The 23,021-nt window shown below is 45.7% G+C and overlaps 1 protein-coding gene across 3 annotated transcripts in view; it reads left to right on the plus strand.

Moving 5' to 3' along the window:
- SMARCE1 (SWI/SNF related, matrix associated, actin dependent regulator of chromatin, subfamily e, member 1) overlaps nucleotides 1–23,021 on the plus strand; it is a 90,336-nt gene that overhangs the window by 37,859 nt on the left and 29,456 nt on the right. For all 3 annotated transcript variants that reach the window (XM_029572424.1, XM_029572423.1, XM_029572425.1), the window contains exons 4-8: nucleotides 5,923–6,027; nucleotides 11,704–11,784; nucleotides 12,514–12,643; nucleotides 13,078–13,251; nucleotides 15,401–15,573. In XM_029572424.1, coding sequence (XP_029428284.1) covers nucleotides 5,923–6,027; nucleotides 11,704–11,784; nucleotides 12,514–12,643; nucleotides 13,078–13,251; nucleotides 15,401–15,573 — 663 coding nt within the window. The remainder of the gene's footprint in view (nucleotides 1–5,922; nucleotides 6,028–11,703; nucleotides 11,785–12,513; nucleotides 12,644–13,077; nucleotides 13,252–15,400; nucleotides 15,574–23,021) is intronic.

Below are 23,021 nucleotides of genomic sequence, written 5' to 3' on the forward strand. Positions count from 1 at the left end.
TTTTATAAGGATGGGTGATGTTTCTTTTTTCCTTTGTTACACTGCATACAGAGACTCTGGCTTGTTGCAGTTTCCAATTCAGTTTTTTCTGCATGCTTCTTGTTATGCGTTTTGGTCTCTTTATTCTATGTTAGGTGAGGGACAGCACGTGATTCAGGTGAGGTTTTCTGCTGGCGTGTTGTTTCTGTGTAGGACTCTATAGCAGCCTTACTTGGTCCGTTTTCCTAATAGGAGATGTATTGGTGTCTTAAGGCCTGGTGTAATATTTTCAGAGACTTATTGTACATTAAAAGTGTGATCTTACATAAAATGCACATATTTACTTGTATTTAGTTTTAAACATATTGTACGGCTCTCATGGAATTACATTTTAAAATATGTGGCGTTTATGGCTCTCTCAGCCAAAAAGGTTCCTGACCCCTGCTCTAGCAGATCCTGGAGAAAATTGAATTTAGATGCATTTGTAATAGTCCTATGTAACACTGTAGAATTCAATAATATGGCTGAATATTTCCCAAGCCTAGAAGCAGAAAAAGAAATATGAGTATCTCCCATAAGTGTTTTAACTGCATGAGAAGTATGTAATATAATTGGAATACCTGGCACATGTGACTGCAATTTACATATAGCATCAGCGCAAGCTACAATTATTTAGACACAGGGGAGCTGGAGTCAGCGGCACCGGCATGCTCTCTTCTTCCCGCCCCTCCCTCCCCCCCCCCCCCCCCCCCGGCGGCCTGGAAGAGGAAGTGGTGAGCAGTGGGTGTGTGCGAGGGAAGAAGAGACCATGCTAGTGCGGGCAGCATCGGCCCGAAGAACAGAAGTGAGGCGCGGCCTGAGGAATGAGCAGCGCGGCTCGGAGAAAAACGAAGACCAAGTCAAGCCCCCGTGGCCGGTGAGACTCCTTTCTCCGCAAGGGCTGAAAGTGAAGGAGGTTGCTGCTGCCTTTAGGGTTGGAAGTGGAAGAGGCTGCTGCTGTCGCTAGTTGGGGGGGGGGGGGGAGAGAGTGAGTGAATGAATGAGCAAGCATGTGTTTGAGGTGCTGTGTGTGTGCGTGCGAGAGAGAGACAGCATGTATGTCAATGATTGAGGCCTGTATATGTGAAAGAAGAGTATGTGTGTGATTGAGAGCCTGTGTGTGAGAGAGAGCATGAATGGAAGTGTATGACTGATAACCTGTATGTGTAAGTTTGTGATTGAAAACCTGTTTTTGTGAAAGTGTATGCATGTGTGATTGAGATCCTTTGTGTGTGAGAGAGATCATGTGTATGTATAATTAAGAGCCTGTGTGTATAAGTAAGAGAGAGATCATGTGTGTCTGTGTGATTGAGAGCTGGTTTAGGTGAGGGAGCATGTGATTGAGATCCTGTGTGTAAATGAGAGAAAGAGAGAGAGCATGTTTGTAAGCTTGTGAATGAGAGTCTGTGTGTGAGAGAGACAGCATGTATGTGTGTGATTGAAAGCCTGTATGTGTAAGCGTGAAAAGACAGACAGCATGTGTGTAAATGTGTAATTAAGAGCCTATCTAAGTGAGAGAGAAAAAGCACGTGCGTATGTGAGCGATTGAGAGCCAGTGTGAGAGAGAGAGGAGAAAGTTGCAAGCAAACCATCCCTTCTCCTGCTAATTCAAAACAATCTTAGGGCACCTGGATATCAAACGTTCCCAGGTATGCAGAGCAAAACATTTTTTGTATCCTTATTATTTTTCATTATTGGGCCTTTATGTCTGCTATTTAGAAATATTTTATTGGCAACTAGAAAGTTTTGGTATGAGTTTTTAATTATTGGATATTCCATTCATCAGCTGTTTTGAAATAATCTACTGATACTGATTTTATTTTTCTTGATTTGTTTTATAAGGACTGGTGATGTTTATTTTTTTCCTTTATTACACTGCATACAGAGACTCTGGCTTGTTGCGGTTTCCAATTCAGGTTTTGTCTGCGTGCTTCTAGTTATGCGTTTTGGTCTCTTTATTCTTTGTTAGGTGAGGATCAGCACATGAGATTCAGGTGAGGTTTTCTGCTGGCGTGTAGTTTCTGTGTAGGGCTCTATAGCAGCCTGACTTGATCCGTTTTCCCTATTAGGAGATGTATTGGTGTCTTAAGGCCTGGTGTAATATTTTCAGTGTTGCCTTTTCTTAGGTAAGGTGGTTACTGTTTAAGTGCTGGAAATTGGTGCTGTTTTGCTGTGGGATGTTTACTATTTATGCAGTTTCTGTTCAGACAGTATATGTATCTTTCCCTTGTGTCATTCTTAACAATAAAAATAATACAGTCTTTATTTTTTATTTCCGCCGTGAATTGTAATGAGCAGTGTCACACATGTGAGCGTGGTCTGTCAGGTGTTATCACGATGGGAAAAAGGTTGAGAACCACTGCCTTAGAATAACATTATCCCGAAGTTCTTTCAGCAGTTCCTTGTTCAACATGTTTTGACCTTTGCTTTAAATTCACTTCAAATTATATAGAAATAGTGACATACAAATCAATTGTAATCTTTATTTTATAAAAAATATTTTAATAAAACATTGTTACAATATTTTCTTTGGATACACAGAGTATGAATGTATGAATGTTTGTTTTAAGTGATGTGTTGTTTTTTGGAATGTATGTCTACTCTGTGAATCCAAAGAAAAGAAAATATTGTAACAATGTTTTATTAAAACTATTTCTATATAATTTGTTTGGTTTTGTGATATATATTGATATAATTGCCAGTGTTTTTTTTTAAATTCACGTCAGACAAAAGAAACAGCTCAATTTTTCATCCAGGAGTATTCAAAGCAACTCAGTTCCTGTGACTAGACATTTATTATGAACCTTGTTAAGACAATTTTTTGAACTAGAGTGAGTTTGGATTTCCTATAACAAAGGGTGTAGAAACTTTCATGGCATCAAGACTTTGTTTTTTTAATTTATTTCTTATTACAATTGGAATATTTCTATAATTTTGATTTGTATTTTTAGACAGCAAAAATATGAAAACTTTTACAAGGTAATGTAGCACTGCTCCTGCTTACAAGGGTAATGGGAGGCCTGAACCAGCACCATGTACAGGACCAGTGAATATATCTAGCAATCTTCTTCCAAGAGGCCACATGCCATTCCCAGAATCTCCGATGCCACCAGGCATACAGCTACAATTTTAACATAGTCTAAACAAGTCCTTTTTCTGTAGCATGGTAAGTAATAAGACAGTGTTACACTGGCAATCACTGACACAATTTATTGTAATGCCAGATTACCACAGCTAACTTTCAATTATATACTGCGAAGTTCAAAAGTTGGAAACTTGAGGCAGCTTTTCTTATGTGCCCAGGAGTAGCGACCTGAGTGCTGCTGTGAATGTGTACTGAGAAGCCTATTAGTGAAGGGGTAATTTTCGAAAGCATTTTTATGGGTAAAACTGTCTTGTTATAAATGGCCTGGAGTTTGTGCAGGAAAACTTGCCCTCATATGTCTGGACTGCATTCCTGGGGAGGGGTTTAGACTTCAGTCTTTGATTTTCACCAGTAAGTTTTGAGGAAAATTTGTGTTAATGTTTTAGCAGGTGTCATTTCTTTGTGTATGCTGTATGAGTTACTCTCAGTGTTAGAAAATGATTCTGTAAATGGGCCTCTCACCAAGTTCTTACGTGCTCCTTGGCAAGCTTTCACTTGGTTCTTGTGCAAAACCACTGCACAGCAGAGTAGCCTTTAGAGCCTGTGCACCAGCTGAATGCATCCATTGATTGAATCTGTGTTTGAAAATTGAAAGCTTACAAAACTCTCAAATTTTATGAAGTATTTGTATATGGCCTTTTGTGGTATTTCTCTTCTTTAGTGATAATTGCTAATACTGAGTTAACATAACTTTGTTTTGAGTAGGAGTACTTGAAATTTTTTATTGTGTGCACTAGTTATTTGTTTGCATTGTCTTTTTTTTTTTTGTCTTGTATAGTCTCTCATATGCCGTATATGGCAGTATGTCGGCACTCTGCACATAGGAGTAAACTTTCATCTGGAAACTGTATGGTATAGTATTTGACCCATTTAAGAATCCTGTGGTACAGGAGGCTAGAGAAAGTGATGGATTTTTCCTTTCCAATCTGTATAGCCACAGTTGTTGTAATTCCATTGAAAATCTTGTGAGGGAGCATTATTTTCACCTCTGCTCTTCTTGAGTAGTTGGTTTTCCCTTTTCCTGCCTACTCATCATCTTTGTCAGTCCTAGGTAATTAGATGATACCTAGGTAGCCCTTTATTCTCCTAATACTCCTGAAAATGTTAGACATTTTTGACACCAAGTTAAAAATAACGTAGGCCAAGGCTTTTTATATTTTCGCTGAGGTAGATCTTTAAAAAGTACGCGCAAAATCAGCAGCCTACGCACGCGCGTACTTTTGTTCGCGCAAAATCAGCAGCCTGCGTGCGCCGAGCCACGCAGCCTGCCTCCGTTCCCTCCGAGACCGCTCTGAAATCGGAACGGCCTCGGAGGGAACTTTCCTTCTGCGTCCGTGTCCCCCCCCCACCTTTGCTGTACAAGTTACGCCTGTTTGAGGCAAGCGTAACTTGTGCGTGCCACCTCGGCATCCCCGGGCACTGCAGCCTCCAAGCCCGCCCCTGGCCGGCCGACACCCCCTTGGACATGCCCCCTCCCGCCCCTTTTACGGAGCCCCAGGACTTACGTGCATCCTGGGGCTTTGTGCGCGCCAGCGGCCTATGCAAAATAGGCACGCAGGGCTTTTAAGATCTACCCCTTTGTATCTAGGAACCAATAGCTGAGAGCTCCAGCTCTCCTTAATCCTACTGAAGATGAAGAGTGAGAAGATGGGCATCCTCTTTTGAGGTTGTCTGTAGCTCCTTCAACACACTGTTGGCATGATGCCAGCAGGAGCACCCCCACCTCTAACTGCACCTGAGGTGCAGTCTTCCTTTCATCTTCATCCACTGCCCTCCCCCACCACCAATGTCCCCACCAGTCTCCCTTGTTCTTTTCTTCCCAGCAATTTTTCTCAACCCCACACTAGCAGCAGCCTCCGGCCCTCAGCTTCAGTAGTCATCTGTTTACTCAATAGGTAGCAGCTCTTCTCCGTTGCCCACTGCAGCTCTGCGAGGGCTGTAGCTGGTCCTCTGCTTTGGCCTAATGACGTACCAGCCAGGTGCGGTCTGCTGGCATGGGTTCAGTGACACCAACTCTGCTTCTTGGGCCCTGTATGCTGTAGGTGTTGAGTTGCATTTTCTGGTCACGATGGTGACTTAATGCCCAGAGTTTGTCAAGCCCTGATGTAGGCTCCAATTAGTAATTGCATAGGATAATTTATTTTCCATTAATATAATTCCTAACCATGATTACATTTTTAATCTTTTAAGATATTTTGGCATTTTGCCTAGATATATCAGGAGATTTTAAGATCCTAGCAGGAAGATCACTGCACATTTAATAAGCTTATAACCCTAGAAAGAGCCATGCTCATCAGTTTCTGGTACTGAACACTGTCACAAATTTAAATACCAAAACTGGGCCCAGCCCCAGTAATTGAATAGAATGGGAATTTAATGATAGGTGAGAAAACTAAGGCAGAGAGCAGCCCTTTTAAAATTTGTATACATTTTTTTTCATTTGTGTGTTTCTAAAATGTCTTTCAGCCACACTTGCTTAGAATCATGTAGCCATGTTTGATGGTTAAAGAGCACAACATGAGCATTCTGCATTTGTAGTGAGGTTGCTGTTTGTTTCATGCAAGGAAAAAGCCTGTTGGCCTGGAAGGATTTTACTGAAGGGATTATACCCTGGCAAAGAAATCAGGGTAACTCACCATGGCTCAGGTGATTCCTCACTGCTTCTGCATACCACACATGCAAACCATTTTTCATTTCTCTGTTTTCCTCGTTTTGAGTTCATTTCTCATTTGTGTTTTTGTCTCATTTGTTTCCATCAGCAAATGCCCAGCACCCCAGGGTTTGTGGGATACAATCCATACAGCCATCTGGCCTACAACAACTACAGGCTGGGAGGGAACCCAGGCAGCAACAGCCGGGTCACGGTAGGCAAATCAACTATTACATCATCAGGCGTTACCTAGCTGAAGCAGGGTTTAGGTTCTCCTTCATGTTAGCTGCATTCAAATTTACCACTCCCCCCTCCCCCAACGCACACAACACTTTGTGTGTACCCTTCTGATGTGAATCCTTGTTGACAAAATGTTTGGGTAAAGCATAGTTCCTGTTCGTACCCCAGATCAGTTCAGATAAGTAGGTTTTGCATCCCTACCAGCAGATGGAGGCAGAGAACAAAAACTTTGAGGCACTGCCACATATCTGAGAGTGCCACCTGCAGTCCCTCAGTATCTCTCTGACTCCAGCAGATGGTAGAGGTGCAGACCTGCAGTCTTAAGTGAGAATTAAAAAAAAAAAAAAAAAAAAAAAAAGTAGTTTGGAAGACAGATTGGGAAGAGAAGATTCCGCTCCCTGAGGTGTTAGGCACCATCGTGGGACATCCGCAGGTGGAGCCGGGCCAGCAGGGAGTTGGTAGTCCCTGACTGTCTCTGTCTGCATCTACCCAGGGATTGATAAGCAGGGGTCCTGGTTCCCTCATCTGCATGGAAGGCTTCTCCCTGGGTTGCAGGCTCCAGCAGGAAAGTATTTGTCTTTTTTTTTTTTTTGATTGATTGATTGCTTGTGTAGTAAAGTATAAAAAAAAAAAAAAAGACATGCTGCTAAGGCTGGGCTCAATAGCGAGCAGACCGGGTAAGCTGCTGAGCCGGGATTACTTGGGGGAGTGGTGTGTAAAAGCACCCGACACAGGTGAGGACCTGGAGCAATTGATGAAGATACTGGGGGTAGTCCAAAAGGAACAAGTTGCCGGAGGATAAGAAGGCTGTCAAGAAGACCTTTCCGCTGTGGGCCTGTTTTCGGTCGGGCAAGATGACCTCAAATGCGGGGTAGAAGCAGGCCATTGGTCGACAGCAGTCCTTTCAGGGTTCTCCCAGCACCTCCAGGAAAGAGGCCTGTAAAGGAGGCCTGTGGTGGTAAGACTTTGCAATGAAGTCAGGCCGGTTCGCTCTTTGGTTGAAGTTCTAGGAGGAAGATTATCTCTATTTTACGAGGAATAGACAAGGATCACTTTGGACCAGTGGGTTCTAGAGGTGATAAGAGAAAATTATGCCTTAAAGTTTTTGCATCCGGTATGGGATGTAGTCTTGGCATACCTTTGCATAGCTCGAGCCAAGTGAGAGGCAGTACAGAATACTTTGCTGCATTTACAAAGCCTGGAAGCTATTACACCGTTTCCACCTTTGGAAAAGGGAACTGAAACGTACTAATTTTATTTTGTGGTTCCAGATGGAGATGCTGTGGATGGTAATCGTTGTGGTTCAGAAATTTCTAGTGGCCCTGGATCTATCTGAGGCCTATATGCATATCCCCATTCGGCTAACATACCAGACGTTTTGAGGTTCATGGTGCTGGGGCAGCATTTTCAGTTTCGAGCCCTTCGGGTTGGACACTGCTTCATGGACGTTCACAAAAGTCGTGGTCGTGGTGACGGCGGCAGCTGCGCTAAGGAGGGAGGGGTTTCTGGTTCTCCCTTATGTGGACGACTGGCTAGTGTGAGCAAATTCTGAAAGGGAATGTTGTCAGGCAGTGCATCAGAGTGATGGAGTTGTTACAGTTGCTTGAGTAGGGGGATAAACTTGGCCAAAAGTCATCTGGTGCCAACCCAGTCGTTGGACTATCTGGGAATGCATTTCGATACCTGGGTGGACAGTGTCTTCCTTATCCCGGAGACACTCACGAAGAAAGCTCAGATAGGGTGTTTCTTGAGAATGCCAGTTCCCAAGGCCTAGGATTAGTTGCAAGAACTAGGTTCTATGGAGTCTATGCTGGATTTGGGGCCTTGGGCTTGCCCATCTTCCACCCTTCTAACATGTTCTACTGTCCCATTGGAGTTCATTGTCAGAGGAGTAACAGTGACCTTTACCACTGCAGGGTTAATCCAGATCCCGTCTTTCGTGGTGGTTGTCTCGCCACAATCTGGAGAAGGGGGTGGATCTGGAGTCTCCAGATTGAGTAATGGTGAACACAGATGCCAGCCTCAGTAGCTGGGGGGCATTCTGTTTCATACGGACAACTCAAGGTTGGTGGTCACCCATGGAAGCCGCTGGTCTATCAATCATTTGGAAACAAGGACGGTTCGCAGGGCACTGATATTTTTCCTTCCTTAGGTCATAGTTTTCTCGGACAATGCTATGACAATGGCATATATCAATCAGCAGGGTGGCTCGAGAGGTCTAGGAGATTTATTTTTGTCTAGCTGGAGTGACATTTGGAGGGATTAGATTCACATGTGGCTGGAATGAAGAATGTGCATGCGGACAATCTCAGCAGGCAACAATTGGATGTGGGAGAATGGAAGTAGTCAGTGGAGACCTTCGATCTGATTCAAGTTTGCTGAGACAGCCCCCAGCTGGATCTGATGTCGTCGTGGAGCAATGCCAAAGCGGCACGTTTTTTTCAGTCGCAGAAGAAACTGAGTCGAGAGACTAGATATTCTCCTTATTCCGTGGCTGGTAGTGTTCCTGCTGTACATCTTTCCTCCATGGCTGTTAATAGGCTGTGTGTTAACACGCTTCGAGAGACATTCAGAAGGGATGTTTCTTGTGGCGCTGAAGTGGCTGCGGCATCCGTGGTTCGCAGATCTGATTCATCTGGCAGTAGACGGGGCCCCTCAGATTGGTTCATCTTCAGGGTTTGTTAAGGCAAAGTCCTTATCTTCTCGGATCAGGCGGATCACTTTTGTCTCACGGCTTGGCTTTTGAGAGGCAACAGGGTTACTCAGAACCGGTTATCAACACCTTGCTTCAGGTCAGAAGGCCATCCACGTCTATGGCTTATGTCTGGGTGTGGAAGGTCTTTGAGATTTGGTGTTTGGAGGACAGTCTAGATCCATTAACTGGTAGGGATACCACATATTTTGACCTTTTTTACAACAAAGATTGTGCAAGGTCTTGGCCTACAATTCCCTTCCCTGCCTCAGGGATAAACTACAAGGGAGGTCTTTGGCGTCTCATCTGGATGTGGAGCAATTTTTTATTTTTATTTTTTTAAGAGGATCAAGCATTTGCGGTTGCCAGGGCACAGAGTGTGTCTGGCATGGAGTTTGACCTCAGATCTGCGAGTGCATTGTGTAAGGTGTCTCTAAAGGACCTTACCCTGAAGGTGGTTTTTCTGGTGGCGATTTACTCAGCCAGAAGGATTTCGCAGTTGCAGACTTTGTCCTGTAGGGAGCCGTTTTTAAGAATTAAGGAGGATGGAGTGTTTTTGTGCACGGTGCCCTTGTTCCTACCTAAGGTGGTTTCCTCTTTTCACCTCAATCAGATGGTGGAGCTTCCTGCATTTCCGAATTGGTCTTCTGAGGTGCCAGAAGCAAGGGAACTACATATTCGTCAGGTGCTATTGTGGTTTCTTAAGGTCAACAACAGTTTCCAGAGGTTGGATCACCTGTTTATATTGTTTGGTGAGGCAAAGAAGCGATGTAAGGCTGCGTAAAGGCACTATTGCTCATTAGTTGAAGGAATCTATTTTGGCTTATCTTTGCAAGGGCAGAAAGGTTCCAGATGGGCTGCGAGCGCATTCTGTTAGGGTGCAGGTGGCTTCTTGGGTTGACTATCAGTTGGTGTCACCACAAGAGATTTGATGGGCGGCTGCATGGTATTCATTGCACACTTTCTCTTGGCATTACTGGTTGGATGTTTAGGTGCCGGGACAGCCGAGTTTTGGAGTGGGTGTATTGAGAGCGGGTCTTTTGTATGCCCGCCCACTGTAGAGTTGCTTTGTACATCCCACATCTGGACTGATCCGGGGTATGTATAGGAAAGGAAAATTGGTTCTTGCTGCTAATTTTCATTCCTGAAGTACCACAGATCAGTTCAGAGACCCTGCCCCTGATTTACAAAAGACCAATTTAACTTGTGTTGCTATTTTCTAGAGCATTTAGTATGTATATAGTCAGAGCCTAAAAAGGGTTTCCAAGTTTGGTTATTCCTTAGGATTCATCCAGTTCAGTGAGCTCCAACCCTTGGTCTTGACGTTTGCCCTGGGAAAGCAGGGGATAGTTCAGAAGTGTTCACTCTATTTGGCTTGGGTACAGGTCAATACTGAGGGACTGCAGGAGGCACTCTTTCTTGTATATGAAGCAGTGCTTCAAAGCTTTTGTTCTGTCTCCATCTGCTGGTAGGGATGCAAAACTCACTTATCTGGACTGATCCATGGTACTTCAGGAATGAAAATTAGCAGGTAAGAACTAATTTTCCCATTTCCAGTGTCCCCTAACAAACCGTGAATAGATACTTTTTTGAGGTGTGTGTAGCAGGTCTGTTGTATTTGTCTAGATCCATGAAGACAGGAGAGCCCCCTCCCAAACTGGTAAAGGAATGAATTGGCTCACACTGTGAGTTCTGAGTGGAGTGGTCACAGAGTTCTGCTTGGTTTGTTGCCATCCCTTGGTGTAATGTGCATTGTGCTGGCATTCTCACAATTCTGCATGAGACACTTGCATATTACAGTTTGAGAGAGACGCGTTCCTTCTCTGAGCTTGACATCCCCAGATGTATTCAAGGATAGAATTTTTCTGTGCTTGGGTTTTTTGAGGAACAGGTGGAATCAAACTTGGCAGCAAGACCCCACCCCACCCCCAAACACGACAGTTGTGGGTACTAATAAAATCAATCCTGCTTGGCACAGGTTGATTATGTTCAAGTTTCGATTTAACGTGCTGGAACAGGATCTTTTGTATTCCTGATTCCGGACATAGCGAGCAGCAGTGTGACACCCCAGTTACATGAACACATTGGGCCACCTCGCTACCATGAACTAGTTCTTGAGAATTTGAACTCTCTACAGCAGCCCCCTGTGTGCGTATAGAGAGGCCCCTTTTATGATTTTACAAATCTCTCTTACAGAAACCCGTTAGGCAGAGCATCAGCCACTATGTTCCAAGTCTGTGTGCATATAATGCATACGCGCTGTATGTATGTCATGTTACATGTCTGCACAAGTATGTATGCATTACCTCATCTGTACATTTTGAGATAAAGTAAGCATAAGGGCCAGTCCACAGCTGGGCATTCAGCTGCTGTTGTATTTGGAATGTATCCGTGGTGTTGCAAACAAAGGACCAAACTGTTTGAGTAGGATTTGACTTTATTCTGCAGCCCAGTTTGTTTACACATTTTTTTTTTGTTTGTTTTATTTTTCAATGGAATATATATCAGCTGCCTGGCAAGGAAATCAGAGGATTGAGGTGGGAGTTGCAGCTCAGATCGCTGACCCTGGTGCATTAGTTTAGTGCCCTGCTTGTTTAATGCCTGCAGCCTATGTATCTTTAAAGCATACTAGAACTCAAAGAAAAGAGCATTTTTGTTAAATTGAAACCAAAGGATGCATTACTCCTCCATATGTCTGCAGTCAGTGAAATGCCCTGGAAGAGTTTAGCCAAAGGTCTTTTTCCTGCTCAGTCTTATTCAGAGGTCTGTATTGCCTAAATAAAATGCCAGCTTTGAGCAGATTCTTTGTTGTTCCAGATGACTTTTTCTTACAACCAAGCCACCCCACCCCCATCACCACTTGCACAAAAGTCAGTAACAGTACCACTGTGATGGAGAGACACACATGCTTCTGTCGCTGGTCACTAGCACTTGGCCTTCTCTCTGCTTCCCTTACAGGCTTCTTCCGGCATCACCATCCCAAAGCCCCCCAAGCCTCCAGATAAGCCTCTGATGCCCTACATGAGGTACAGCAGGAAGGTACTGAACAGCTGCTTATTTGCACTGCAAAGTTTGTTCCCCAGGAATAAAAGCATGATTGCATCTTGTTACAGTTTTGGAAGGGGGAAGCAGGTTATGCAACACATCCGTTTGCTATCTCCACCATATTTAATTTCATGTAATCATGCACAGTTTGTACAGTCAGCAAATTATACTTTTGTTTTTTTAAACTCGAGATGTTTGTTTCAGAGTGAAGATTTCAAATGTGAAATTTGCTAAGGGAGCTATAGCTCTTTTCTAGTTCTGAACAAAATTGTAACTCTCTATTTTAAACAAAATTTGCTCTTCAGAAGAACAGACTTTGAATTGCATTGCTGATTGGCTGCTAGAACAGCCTGAAATCAATTGATAAATGACCTGCTAAAGGCTAATTGAATTTTTCTATTTGAAAACTAAATTTATGTAAGAATCTCAGGGTTTCCTCTAAATTCTGTTGGTGTACTTCTGATCCTCTGCATGATCGATGACTCTGCCATCTGTTAATGCCAGGTCCACATGTTCAAGGTGCGGCACTAGGGTGCCAGCCTGGCGCATCAACATAAGAACTGCATGAGTAGGAGTTGCTTTTATAGGAAGCTACATTGGACATCACACTGAAGAATTTTGCTAAATACCAATGTGAAATTCAAGTGTCACAGTAATAAAACTAAAGGTCAAGCTGTCTTTTTTTTTTTTTTTTTCTCCCCCCCCCCCCCCCCCCTCCCCCAGGTCTGGGACCAAGTGAAGGCCTCCAACCCTGACCTGAAGTTGTGGGAGATTGGAAAGATTATTGGTGGGATGTGGAGAGACCTCACAGATGAGGAAAAGCAGGAATATTTGAATGAATACGAAGCTGAAAGGTATAACAAAGGACCTCCTGCATTTGAACTTTAACTGGGAGTGCCTCAAAATTCAAGATGGAAATGCCTCCCAGGCTAGACAGTGTTTGAGATCTAAAATGGGTCTGGAGCTAGCTTGCATTCTTTGTGGTTAAGAGCATCTGTTTTGATACAGAAGTAGAGTACATAAGACTCAGCGTATGGACTGGGGAGGGAAATTGATCACTTGGCTTCTGCTGTGTTAGAGTGATTTGCTTCCAGTAGTGAAAGCTGGAAGCCAAAAAGCAAGTTAATTTTGGCACTATTTTCTTTTATTCTAAATTGTGTTATCTGGCTGGGTGAGAGTTTTTTCCCTGAGTGGCTAATTGGTCATGTAAATAGCAAAATGAGGAATGAGTTGCACAGAATACCCAGCACATGGATGTGGTAAAGGAGTTTTCTAATGTGAATTTTCAGATAGAGTATAACGAATCCATGAAGGCCTACCACAACTCTCCTGCCTACCTCGCCTACATCAATGCTAAAAGCAGAGCAGAGGCTGCACTGGAGGAGGAAAGCCGACAGAGGCAATCACGCATGGAGAAAGGAGAGCCCTACATGAGCATACAGCCAGCAGAAGACCCTGATGGTTAGTGTCATAGGTGCTGAGGAGAAATTAGATAAAATTTGGTCTAGCAAATTGAAAATCTCTTCAGTACTCCAGATCAGCTCAAACTTTACCCTGAGAGAGAAATTAGTCACTTGCCATCACCCACCTCCACGTATCATGGGAGGTGGTATTACTCTGAAACTTGTTTGGCAAAAGATTATGAGGGGAGACACCCTGTCCCAAAATACCTCTGCCACAGACAAGATTGCTTCCAAAGTATAATGAAATATTATGGGAGGAGAAGAAGAAAGAATTATTAATTTGGGAATTTTTAGCTAGCCTTTCCAGATGTTCAAGGGGCTTACAGCATTATTAATAATTCAGTTACAATAAGTTCCTTCTTCAAAGAGCTTACGATCTAGGTGGGTGCCTAAGGCAATAGAAGATAATGTACCCAAAGTTACAAGGCACATCAATGGGGGAGTAGAGAGTAGAATTTGAATTGTGGTTTCTTAGCTCTTAGCCCATTTGCTCTAACCACTAGGCAACTCCTTATCTGCCAAGTATTTAACAAAGTAATTATAAGCCGAAAGAGACTCAGGGTGGATGGGACTCAGCAGAACAATTTCAGGGTTGGGTGTCCGATGTCTCCTTTGGATACCATTTGCATTGTGTGTGCTGTGCTTCCTGTACCAAAAGTAATGATGGGAAAAGGTACACTGTTATAGATAACTGCTTGTCCCAAAAGTTTGAGAGGGCAAATCACAGCAGGATTTTACCTTATACCCCCAACGAGAGATGCTGAGCTAGGAGATGGTATCTGCCTTTCTCAGGAGTCTCTTCCTTTTTAATCTGCTTGAGCCGAGCAGGACCCTCTCCTCCATCAGATAAATGTTCTGTGCTAGTTTTAATAGCTTGAATGCTGCAATTTCCCCCCTTTCAGGCTACAGACACAAAGGCTGGAACTACCACTTTTGCAACTTTTAGGCTAGTAAGAATACATTCACCTACTGTTGCTGCCCCCTGGTGTCGCCATCTGCTATGCCACTTACTCCTTAGACAAGATGCAGGCAGTGCCTTTTTACTGGCTTGCCCTAATACTTTGGTGACTAGTTTTTGAGAATTGTTACTCACTTTGCTTGATCAGTGCAGAAGTAGTAAATGAACAGACACACAGAAACTCTTCCATTGAGAGATAATTTATTTAGGATAATCTTTTACAAGCAAAAGGAAAAACAAGTGTTCATGGTAGGCTTGTAGCCACAACCTGTCCTGGCGTGCATTGCAAACCCTCTGGCATTTCATTGCAACATTAAACAGTAATCAACTGCAGATTACAAGCTGTTTTGTTTTTTTTTTCTTTCTATCAATGTTTTTCAAAGAGTGGTTTATTAAGGCTTAGAGAACTGGCATGAAATCAGTCAGATTTCTTATGCTCTTGCAGCATAGTAATGAAATGAATTTTAAATGATACAATCACAATTTTAATGTCCCAGAACAGGTAAAGTAAAATTGCATTTAGCTAGATTATGAATAACAATGAGCCAATTTAGTCCTACTTAATTCTGGTTCTACAGACCAGATGAGTTGTAAAATGTGACTGCATAAACCATGATTTGTCGTCGCAGCATGCTAACATCTCCTTTCCTAAAGGAGGGCAGCGGAGAGTATGAGATAATGTCTTGTGGTGAACAGGAGACACTTGCTAAAATGCCCTGCCACAAAGAGTTCCCAGTTAGCAAAGTGGTACCGAAGACAGGTTACGTGTAGGTTTGGGAAGGGGAAGTTAACTGAGGGGATCACAGAAGAGCTAATGTGGGGGAGAAGATTTGAGGGCTAATAAGGACAAGAACGGTGGACAGCTAAAGGGACCCCAGTCTTCTTCCATGAGAAGAAAAAGAAAAGAGCTACAGATTTCTGAGACTTAACCAAAATCACAAGTTCTATGGATAACCACTGAAATACAAAATGCAAGTGTGCCTCCCTCCCAGTGCGAACAAAAGAGGGGACAGTAAGCTATTATAGCTGGTGCCCCAAAGAGCTTACAGGTTATGAATTAGGCATGGAAGCCTTGGGTTTCTGTCCACAAGTTTTATTCTTGTACTAGTTTTGGCTATCTTTCTGAATGGTACATTGCCCCATTGATGACTCCCTCCCCATCAATGGCCTTTTTACATTTTTGTTGTAGATTACGACGATGGATTTTCAATGAAACACGCGGCTACCGCCCGTTTCCAGAGAAATCACAGGCTGATCAGTGAGATACTAAGCGAAAGTGTGGTACCAGATGTCCGCTCAGTTGTCACAACTGCCAGAATGCAGGTCCTCAAACGCCAGGTCCAGTCCCTAATGGTTCACCAGGTAAAGACCGGTAGATTGCCTTTAGTATTTCATAGGGCTATGTTAGCGTTGCACTTCAAAGGCTGGTGTGACCCAGATAAGTGTGCCTGCTTGCAGGAACATGTTTTTAATTCTCTGCATTGAAACTAACCTCACCCAAGCTCTTGGGAGAGGCTGTCAGGCAGGGTGGGGTGCTGCTGAATCCTGACAGCTTGCTTGGGAATTGGTAGCATGGTTTAAGGCTGCTTGATGGGTATGCGCTGCCAAAACCATTAGAGAAACTCTGTAATCTTCTACAGGAAATATCATCAGCAGCACTGAGCATCACCACATTGGCAGTGCAGTATTAAGGAGCAAAACAGCAGAAAAATTCCCTACTGCTTTCAAGAAATAAAGAAGGCACTGAGAGAATTAAGTAATGCAGGGGCTGAAATATGGTGGGTGATGAATGTTTGTTGCATAGCGCTCATAGGCAGCTTTGACATCGCTTCTGTGCCCATGAACTGCTTTCTACTGTAATGTGTTCAGAGAAATTGTGTGCAATAACCATATTCTAGAAACCCTCGTCACACTTGCTGGAGTCATTTAAAAAACCAAAAAGTGTGAGAAACTGGCCACATATTAAGAGGGTACAAGGGGAAAAATTACACACCTCTATGATATGGTGTGACAAAACATTGTTTTTTGGTCAAACCTCTGCAGTATGTATTGTTTAAATATATTTCTCTGTACATACCAGGATCAGTCCAGACTGCTGGGTTTATGCCTCCCTTCCAGCAGATGGAGTCAGAGAGAAAACTGAAAAGCACCACCCATATAACCCGGGGTGCCACCTGCGATCCCTCAGTATTTTCTCTGACTCCAGCAGATGAGAGGACATACCAGTCCTTGATCTCGGTCCTGATCTCTGTTCCCTTGGGGCCCTGCCGCACCAGGTTTTGAATCCCTTAAAAAAAAAAAAAAAAGCTACAGTACAGCTTCAGCACCTTTGACTGGGTCATTAAAAAAAAAAATAGTAAGAACTACAGCAATTTATTTTTTCCTCTCTAGCTTGTTCAAGCAGCCAACTACAGGCAGGCTCGGCAGGGCTTTGTCCTGCTTCTTTTTCCCGGAAGGTCTCAGTTGGCCCGGTGAGCAGAAGGGGAGGATTTGCCGGTGGGCCGGTCACTCTCCCCCTCCCTCAGAGACACTCCATTCCTCTGGCCCCCTCCCAGTGCCGTTCCCCGTGGGCTGAGTTAAAAAAAAAAAAAAAAAAAACAGTAAAGAAAAAGGGAGATTTAAAAGACTTAGCTTTTTCTGGGACTAGTGTCCTCTTTCTCAGCAGGCCTGCCATCACTCCCGGGCCTCCGGAGGGGGTGGAGTTCTCCACCTGGCTGCAGACCATGCCTCGGGGGACGGCATGCAGCTCCTGCGGCTCCGGCTCTCCCACGAAGGCCTCTGCTCCCGGTGTCTCCCCGGGGGCGAGGGGCCTTCGCAGCACAGCGATTCGCCGTGGGGGGGGGGGCATCCATTTCGCGGCGCAGGCAGCCGCGGGATGACCACGAGGCAGGGGCCGAGCTTGCTCCCGATTATCGCAGGAGCGGTGGCCATTTTGTCTGCCTCCAACGTGGATGCCAATGACTCGGAAGAGGGAGGGGAGCTCCCTCCTCCACTATCCCCCGCCGCACAGACCGCGCGGTTTGCCGGCAGAGCCAGCTCCTCGGGCAAGGCGGAAGGGGGGGCCTTAAAGTGGCGGCAGCCTTTCTCATCGAAATTTATATTGTCGATGCATAAGGCTTTTTTAGAGGCAGAGTCTGAGTGGGATACTCAGTCTCCTCTCCCAGCCAAGGTCCCAAGGGACTCGGGGGGTAAGTTACCAGTTAGGTTGCTGATCCGGTGGATCTGGGTTCCCAGGATCCCTTCCTCTCTGGACGACAAGGGAGAGATCGTCACGCCGGTGGAGGGTGGATGATCCACAGATCCTGCGGCTGTTCCATAGGGAGGAATTGACCATTTAATTTTACATGTGCTGCAGGAACTGGAGCTCCCCCTATCCCAGGACGCCTTGGAGGTGTCTACGGGGGATGCAGCGCGTTGGCGGGGCTTCGGGCTCCGCCACAGACGCTTCCCTTTTCCACCCAAAACCTTTCACAGATTGTGTCACGGGAGTGGGAGACCCTAGAGGCTTCCTTGCAGGTCACCAGAGCTATGGAAAAATTATATCTGCTCCCTGTTGAGACGCTTGACCTCCTTAAGGTTCCCAAAGTGGATTCCACAGTAACGGCCATAGCCAAGCACACTACTATTCCGGTGACTGGGGGCACAGCGCTGAAGGACCTTCAGGATCGGAAGCTGGAAGTGTTGCTTAAGCCCATTTTTTAAGTATCTGCCTTGGGTGTCCATGCTGCAGTATGCAGTAGCCTTATGCAGCGGGCCTTGCTTCGATGGGTCCAGCAAATGTTGACGGCCCAGGATCTTCCCCCTGGAGAGGCTGAGCAGGCGGCCCGCATGGAATCAGCTGTCACCTATACGGCTGATGCCCTTTATGATCTCCTTCGGACTTCGGCACGCACTATGTCTTCGGGGGTATCTGCGCGTCGCCTGCTGTGGCTCCAGAACTGGTCTGCAGATGCCTCCTCCAAATCCCAACTCGGATCCTTCCCTTTTCGGGGTAAGTTGTTGTTTGGGGATGAGCTGGAACAACTTATCAAGGCCTTGGGTGACAACAAGGTGTACAAGTTGCCAGAGGACAAGCCCAGGGCGGCCTGCTCTCCTGGTAACTTCCGAGGCCGTTTCAGGGGTCAGCGTCGCTTTCGGTCAAATAGGGGGACTTCGAGCTATGCCCCTCGATAAGTCAGCTTTGAGGGCACAGTCTTGGCCGTCTTCCTTTCAAGGCAGGCGGCCTCAGCGAGCCAGAACCCATGCCTTTGCCAGCAACAGCAAGCCTGCACAATGAAGGGACGCCGATCCATTCCGAACATCAGGGGTCGGCTGTCCCATTTTTACGAGGAATGGGTCCGAATTACTTCCGATCAGTGGGTACTAGATATTATAAGTCACAGTTACGCTTTGGATTTTGCTCGTTCCCTCCGGGATCTTTTCCTGATGTCACCTTGCGGGCCACCGCACAAGCAACAGGTGGTCCTTCAGACACTGGAGCGCTTGAGGGCTCTGGGAGCTATTACGCCGGTTCCTCCGTCAGCGCACCGGACCGGTCGATACTCCATCTACTTTGTGGTACCAAAGAAGGATGGGACCTTTCGCACGATTTTGGACCTAGAGCAGGTCAACAAAGCCTTGCAAGTGCCTCGCTTTCGTATGGAAACGTTGCGGTCGGTCATTGCGGCGGTACACAAAGGAGAGTTTTTGGCTTCTTTGGATCTGACGGAGGCATATCTTCACATAGGGATCCAGGAACACCACCAGCGGTTTCTCAGGGTCATGATTCTGGATCAAGCACTATCAGTTTTGTGCCCTACCCTTTGGCCTGGCGACCTGCTCCTCGCGTATTCACCAAGGTGTTGGTGGTCGTAGGCGGCGAGCTTACGTCGGGAAGGAATTCTGGTGCATCCATACCTGGACGATTGGCTTATTCGGGCGAAATTGGAGCAACTCTGTCGCTGCAGGCGGTCCGTTCGGTTGTGAGTCGTCTACAGTCCCTGGGCTGGGTTGTCAACTATGCCAAAAGCCAACTGATACCCACTCAGGTAATAGAGTTCTTGGGGGCTCGATTCGATACGTTGACGGGCAGAGTCTCCTTACCCCCTCGATCACATGGACATGGTTGATGTTCCAGGTGCGGAGTCTGCTTTCTCTCTCCTCCCCAGTGGTGTGGGATTATTTGCAGGTTCTTGGATATATGGCGTCTACCCTTGGGCCTTTGCGCATTTAAGACCATTGCAGAGGGCGCTGCTCTTGCGTTGGGACCCCAAGTCGGAGAAGTACCAGATCCCCCTGTCTCTGGTCGAACCGGCCCGGTCCAGTCTGTCCTGGTGGCTCAATCCGGATCACCTCCTGAAGGGGGTCTACCTCGAGAGCCCCCAATGGATAGTGGTAACTACAGATGCCAGCCTCTCCGGTTGGGGAGCAGTGTGCCAGTCGAAGTCGGCTCAGGGCCTTTGGACTCTGTGGCAGGCACAGTGGTCCATCAACAGGTTGGAGACCAGAGCGGGCCGGCTAGCTCTACAACACTTCTTGCCACTGCTACACAACAAGGCGGTACGGATTCTCTCAGACAATGCGACCGCCGTGGCCTACATAAACAGGCAAGGAGGCACCAGAAGTCGACCCGTGTCCGACTAAGCCGACATGCTGATGAGATGGGCGGAGCGTCACCTCGACTGGATTGCAGCGTCTCACATCGCCGGCGTCGACAACGTTCAGGTGGACTTCCTCAGCCAACAACAGTTGGATCCTGGGGAATGGGAACTGTCGGAGGAAGCGATGAGCATGATATTAAGGCGATGGGGGACCCCACACCTGGACCTGATGGCGACTCACTTCTTCAGTCGCAGATGAGACCACGGGTCCGAAGGAGTGGATGCTCTGGTTCTTCCCTGGCCGCCGCACATCCTTCTCTATATGTTTCCTCCATGGCCACTCATCGGAAAGGTTTTACGTCGCATAGAGTCTCACCAGGGACCAGTAATTCTAGTGGCTCCCGAGTGGGCCCAAAGGCCATGGTTTGCCGATCTGATCAACCTTGTGGTGGACGGTCCACTGCGTTTCAGTCACCTACCCAACCTGCTGCGGCAGGGTCCAGTATGTTTAGAGCAGACACATCGATTCTGTCTAGCGGCTTGGCTTATGAAAGGAGGCGGTTAAGAAGAAAGGGTTACTCGGAGGCAGTTATTTCTACGCTTCGCCGAGCTCGGAAAACTTCTACGTCGCTTACCTATATCCGAGTTTGGAAAGTCTTTGATTCCTGGTGCCGTGAGTTCTGTTTGTCCCCTTGACGGGCCACTATCGTTGACATTCTGTCGTTCTTACAGGATGGGTTACGAAAGGGCCTGTCTTACAGTTCGCTCCGTGTTCAGGTTTCGGCCTTGGGCAGCCTCCGTGGTAAAATTGATGGTCGTTCCATAGCGGTTCACCCAGATGTGATGCAGTTTTTGAAGGGGGCTAAGCACTTGAAACAGACGGTGCGAGCGGTTTGTCCATCTTGGAGTTTAAACTTGGTTCTCCGATCTCTCTGCGGATCACCTTTTGAGCCATTAAAGCGAGCGACACTTAAAGACTTGACGCTTAAAGCAGTGTTTCTCGTGGCTATTTGTTCAGCTAGGCGCATCTCCGAGCTTCAAGCTCTGTCCTGTCGAGAGTCCTTTTCTGCGTATTTCTGATTCGGGTATCTCTCTTCGCACAGTACCTTCCTTTTTGCCCAAGGTAGTCTCAGCTTTCATGTTAATCAATCCGTCGTGTTACCAGCCTTTTCTGAGGAAGATAAGGATCTATGGAGGTTGGATGTCCATAGGGTCCTATTGCGATATTTAGAGGTTACTAATCCATTTCGATTCTCAGATCACCTCTTCATTTTATGGAGCAGTCCTAAGAAGGGGCTCAGGCCTCTAAGACTACTATTGCCCGATGGTTGAAGGATGCTATTGCTTCCGCTTACATATGTTGCGGGCGCCCAGTGCTCGGAAGGTCTTAAGGCGCATTCTCTTCAGTCTCAGGCGGCTTCATGGGCAGAAAGCCAGTGTGTCTCTCGCCACAAGAGATTTGTCAGATGGCCACGTGGAAGTCCTTACACACGTTTGCTAAACATTACCGGTTGGAATGTGAGGGATCCAAGGGTGGATTCCTTTGGCGGTAGTGTACTTCGCGCGGGACTCTCCAGGTCCCACCCCATTTAGGCAGCTTGGGTACATCCCAGCAGTCTGGACTGATCTTGGTACCTACAGGGAAAGGAAAATTAGTTCTTACCTGTTAATTTTCGTTCCTTTAGTACCAAGGATCAGTCCAGACGCCCGCCCATACACAGGAGAGTCCAATCAGCTGTTCATAATTTCTTGACAGGTCGTACTGCAGGTCCATTTCTTATCTTCAGAGGTCTACATGGTTATCCTTGCGAGTTCATGTTGCTTCATTTATTGAGCAGGTTTAGTTTTAACTTGATCTAGTCACTGGTTGCAAAAGTGTATTTAAGTTTTTATCTTACACAAGCCTTTTTGTTGACAATTGTTCTTTATTCTGCTTTATCAATAATACTGAGGGATCGCAGGTGGCACCCCGGGTTATATGGGTGGTGCTTTTCAGTTTTCTCTCTGACTCCATCTGCTGGAAGGAAGGCATAACCCAGCAGTCTGGACTGAACCTTGGTACTACAGGAATGAAAATTAACAGGTAAGAACTAGTTTTCCTTTATTGATTGCAACAACAAAATTTACATGGAAGTGGTGAGTTCTGAACACCTCATGTCAAACTTTTCAATTTCCAATGCAATATACAAACATACAGTCAAAAAAAACAAATCATAAGAACCACCACCACCACTATTCAGCTGAAGGAATAACAAGAGAAGCACCCATCTGTACACGAACAGACAAAAGGATGAAGAGGGGAAAACTCCTTTAACCCAGATTATTTAAGATCTGGAGATCTGGCTTCATGCTCTTGGAGAAGGAGAATCCAGGAAGGGTAGCCAAATTTGTAAAAACTCTGCTTTACATTTAGGTGGAGGATCACTTAGCATGCATTGTCTCCATAGTAGCCAGAATGATAGAGCATTCATCCAGAACATAAAGCTACAGGCATCAGAGAACCTCCAAGACAAAAAAAAAGTCTTTTTACCTAATAGAAAACAATTTCTTAGCCATGGTTTTGCAATATGTATTTAACATGTAAAGTTCCACAGCTTATGTGGATCATCAGTCATGCTTGATTATGCTGAATTATGACTTCCATTTCCTGTGAACATTAAACCCTCTGATTATTTGCAAATCATTAGACACCTGTGTCACCCATCTTCTACAACCAAGTCTCTTCATGCAGCAGTTTGTTGGACCAAAATCAAATGGGCACTTGCTGTACATTGTGACTTAATCTGCGGGTTTTATTTTAGCTTTTAGTTCCTGAACATACCCAGATCAGTCCAGACAAGTGGGTTTTGCCTCCCTACCAGCAGATGGAGTCATAGAAACAAAACTTTGAGGCACTGCTACATAATAGAGAGTGCCACCTGCAGCCTCTTCAGTATTTCTCTTACTCCAGCAGATGGTAAAGGAGCAAACCTGCAGTTTGAAAAAAAAAATTATATTAGGAAGAGAAGGCTAGTAGAAAATTCAGAAGAAGCTCCCTGAGATGCTAGACTCCTTCGTGGACCTTGCCTCAGGTCTAGTCGAGCGTCCCGGGGGGGGGGGGTTGGAAACCCCTGTCAATTGCTCGCCTGTATGCCAGTGATTTTGATAGCCAGGAGACTGGTTCCCTCAAGACTGCCAAAGCCCCTGTCTGCCAGGCCCCAGATCCAGGAAAGTATCCCTGCTTGGTTTTTG

Source organism: Rhinatrema bivittatum, chromosome 12 (assembly GCF_901001135.1).
Source record: "Rhinatrema bivittatum chromosome 12, aRhiBiv1.1, whole genome shotgun sequence".
In the NCBI taxonomy this organism is placed as follows: domain Eukaryota; kingdom Metazoa; phylum Chordata; class Amphibia; order Gymnophiona; family Rhinatrematidae; genus Rhinatrema; species Rhinatrema bivittatum.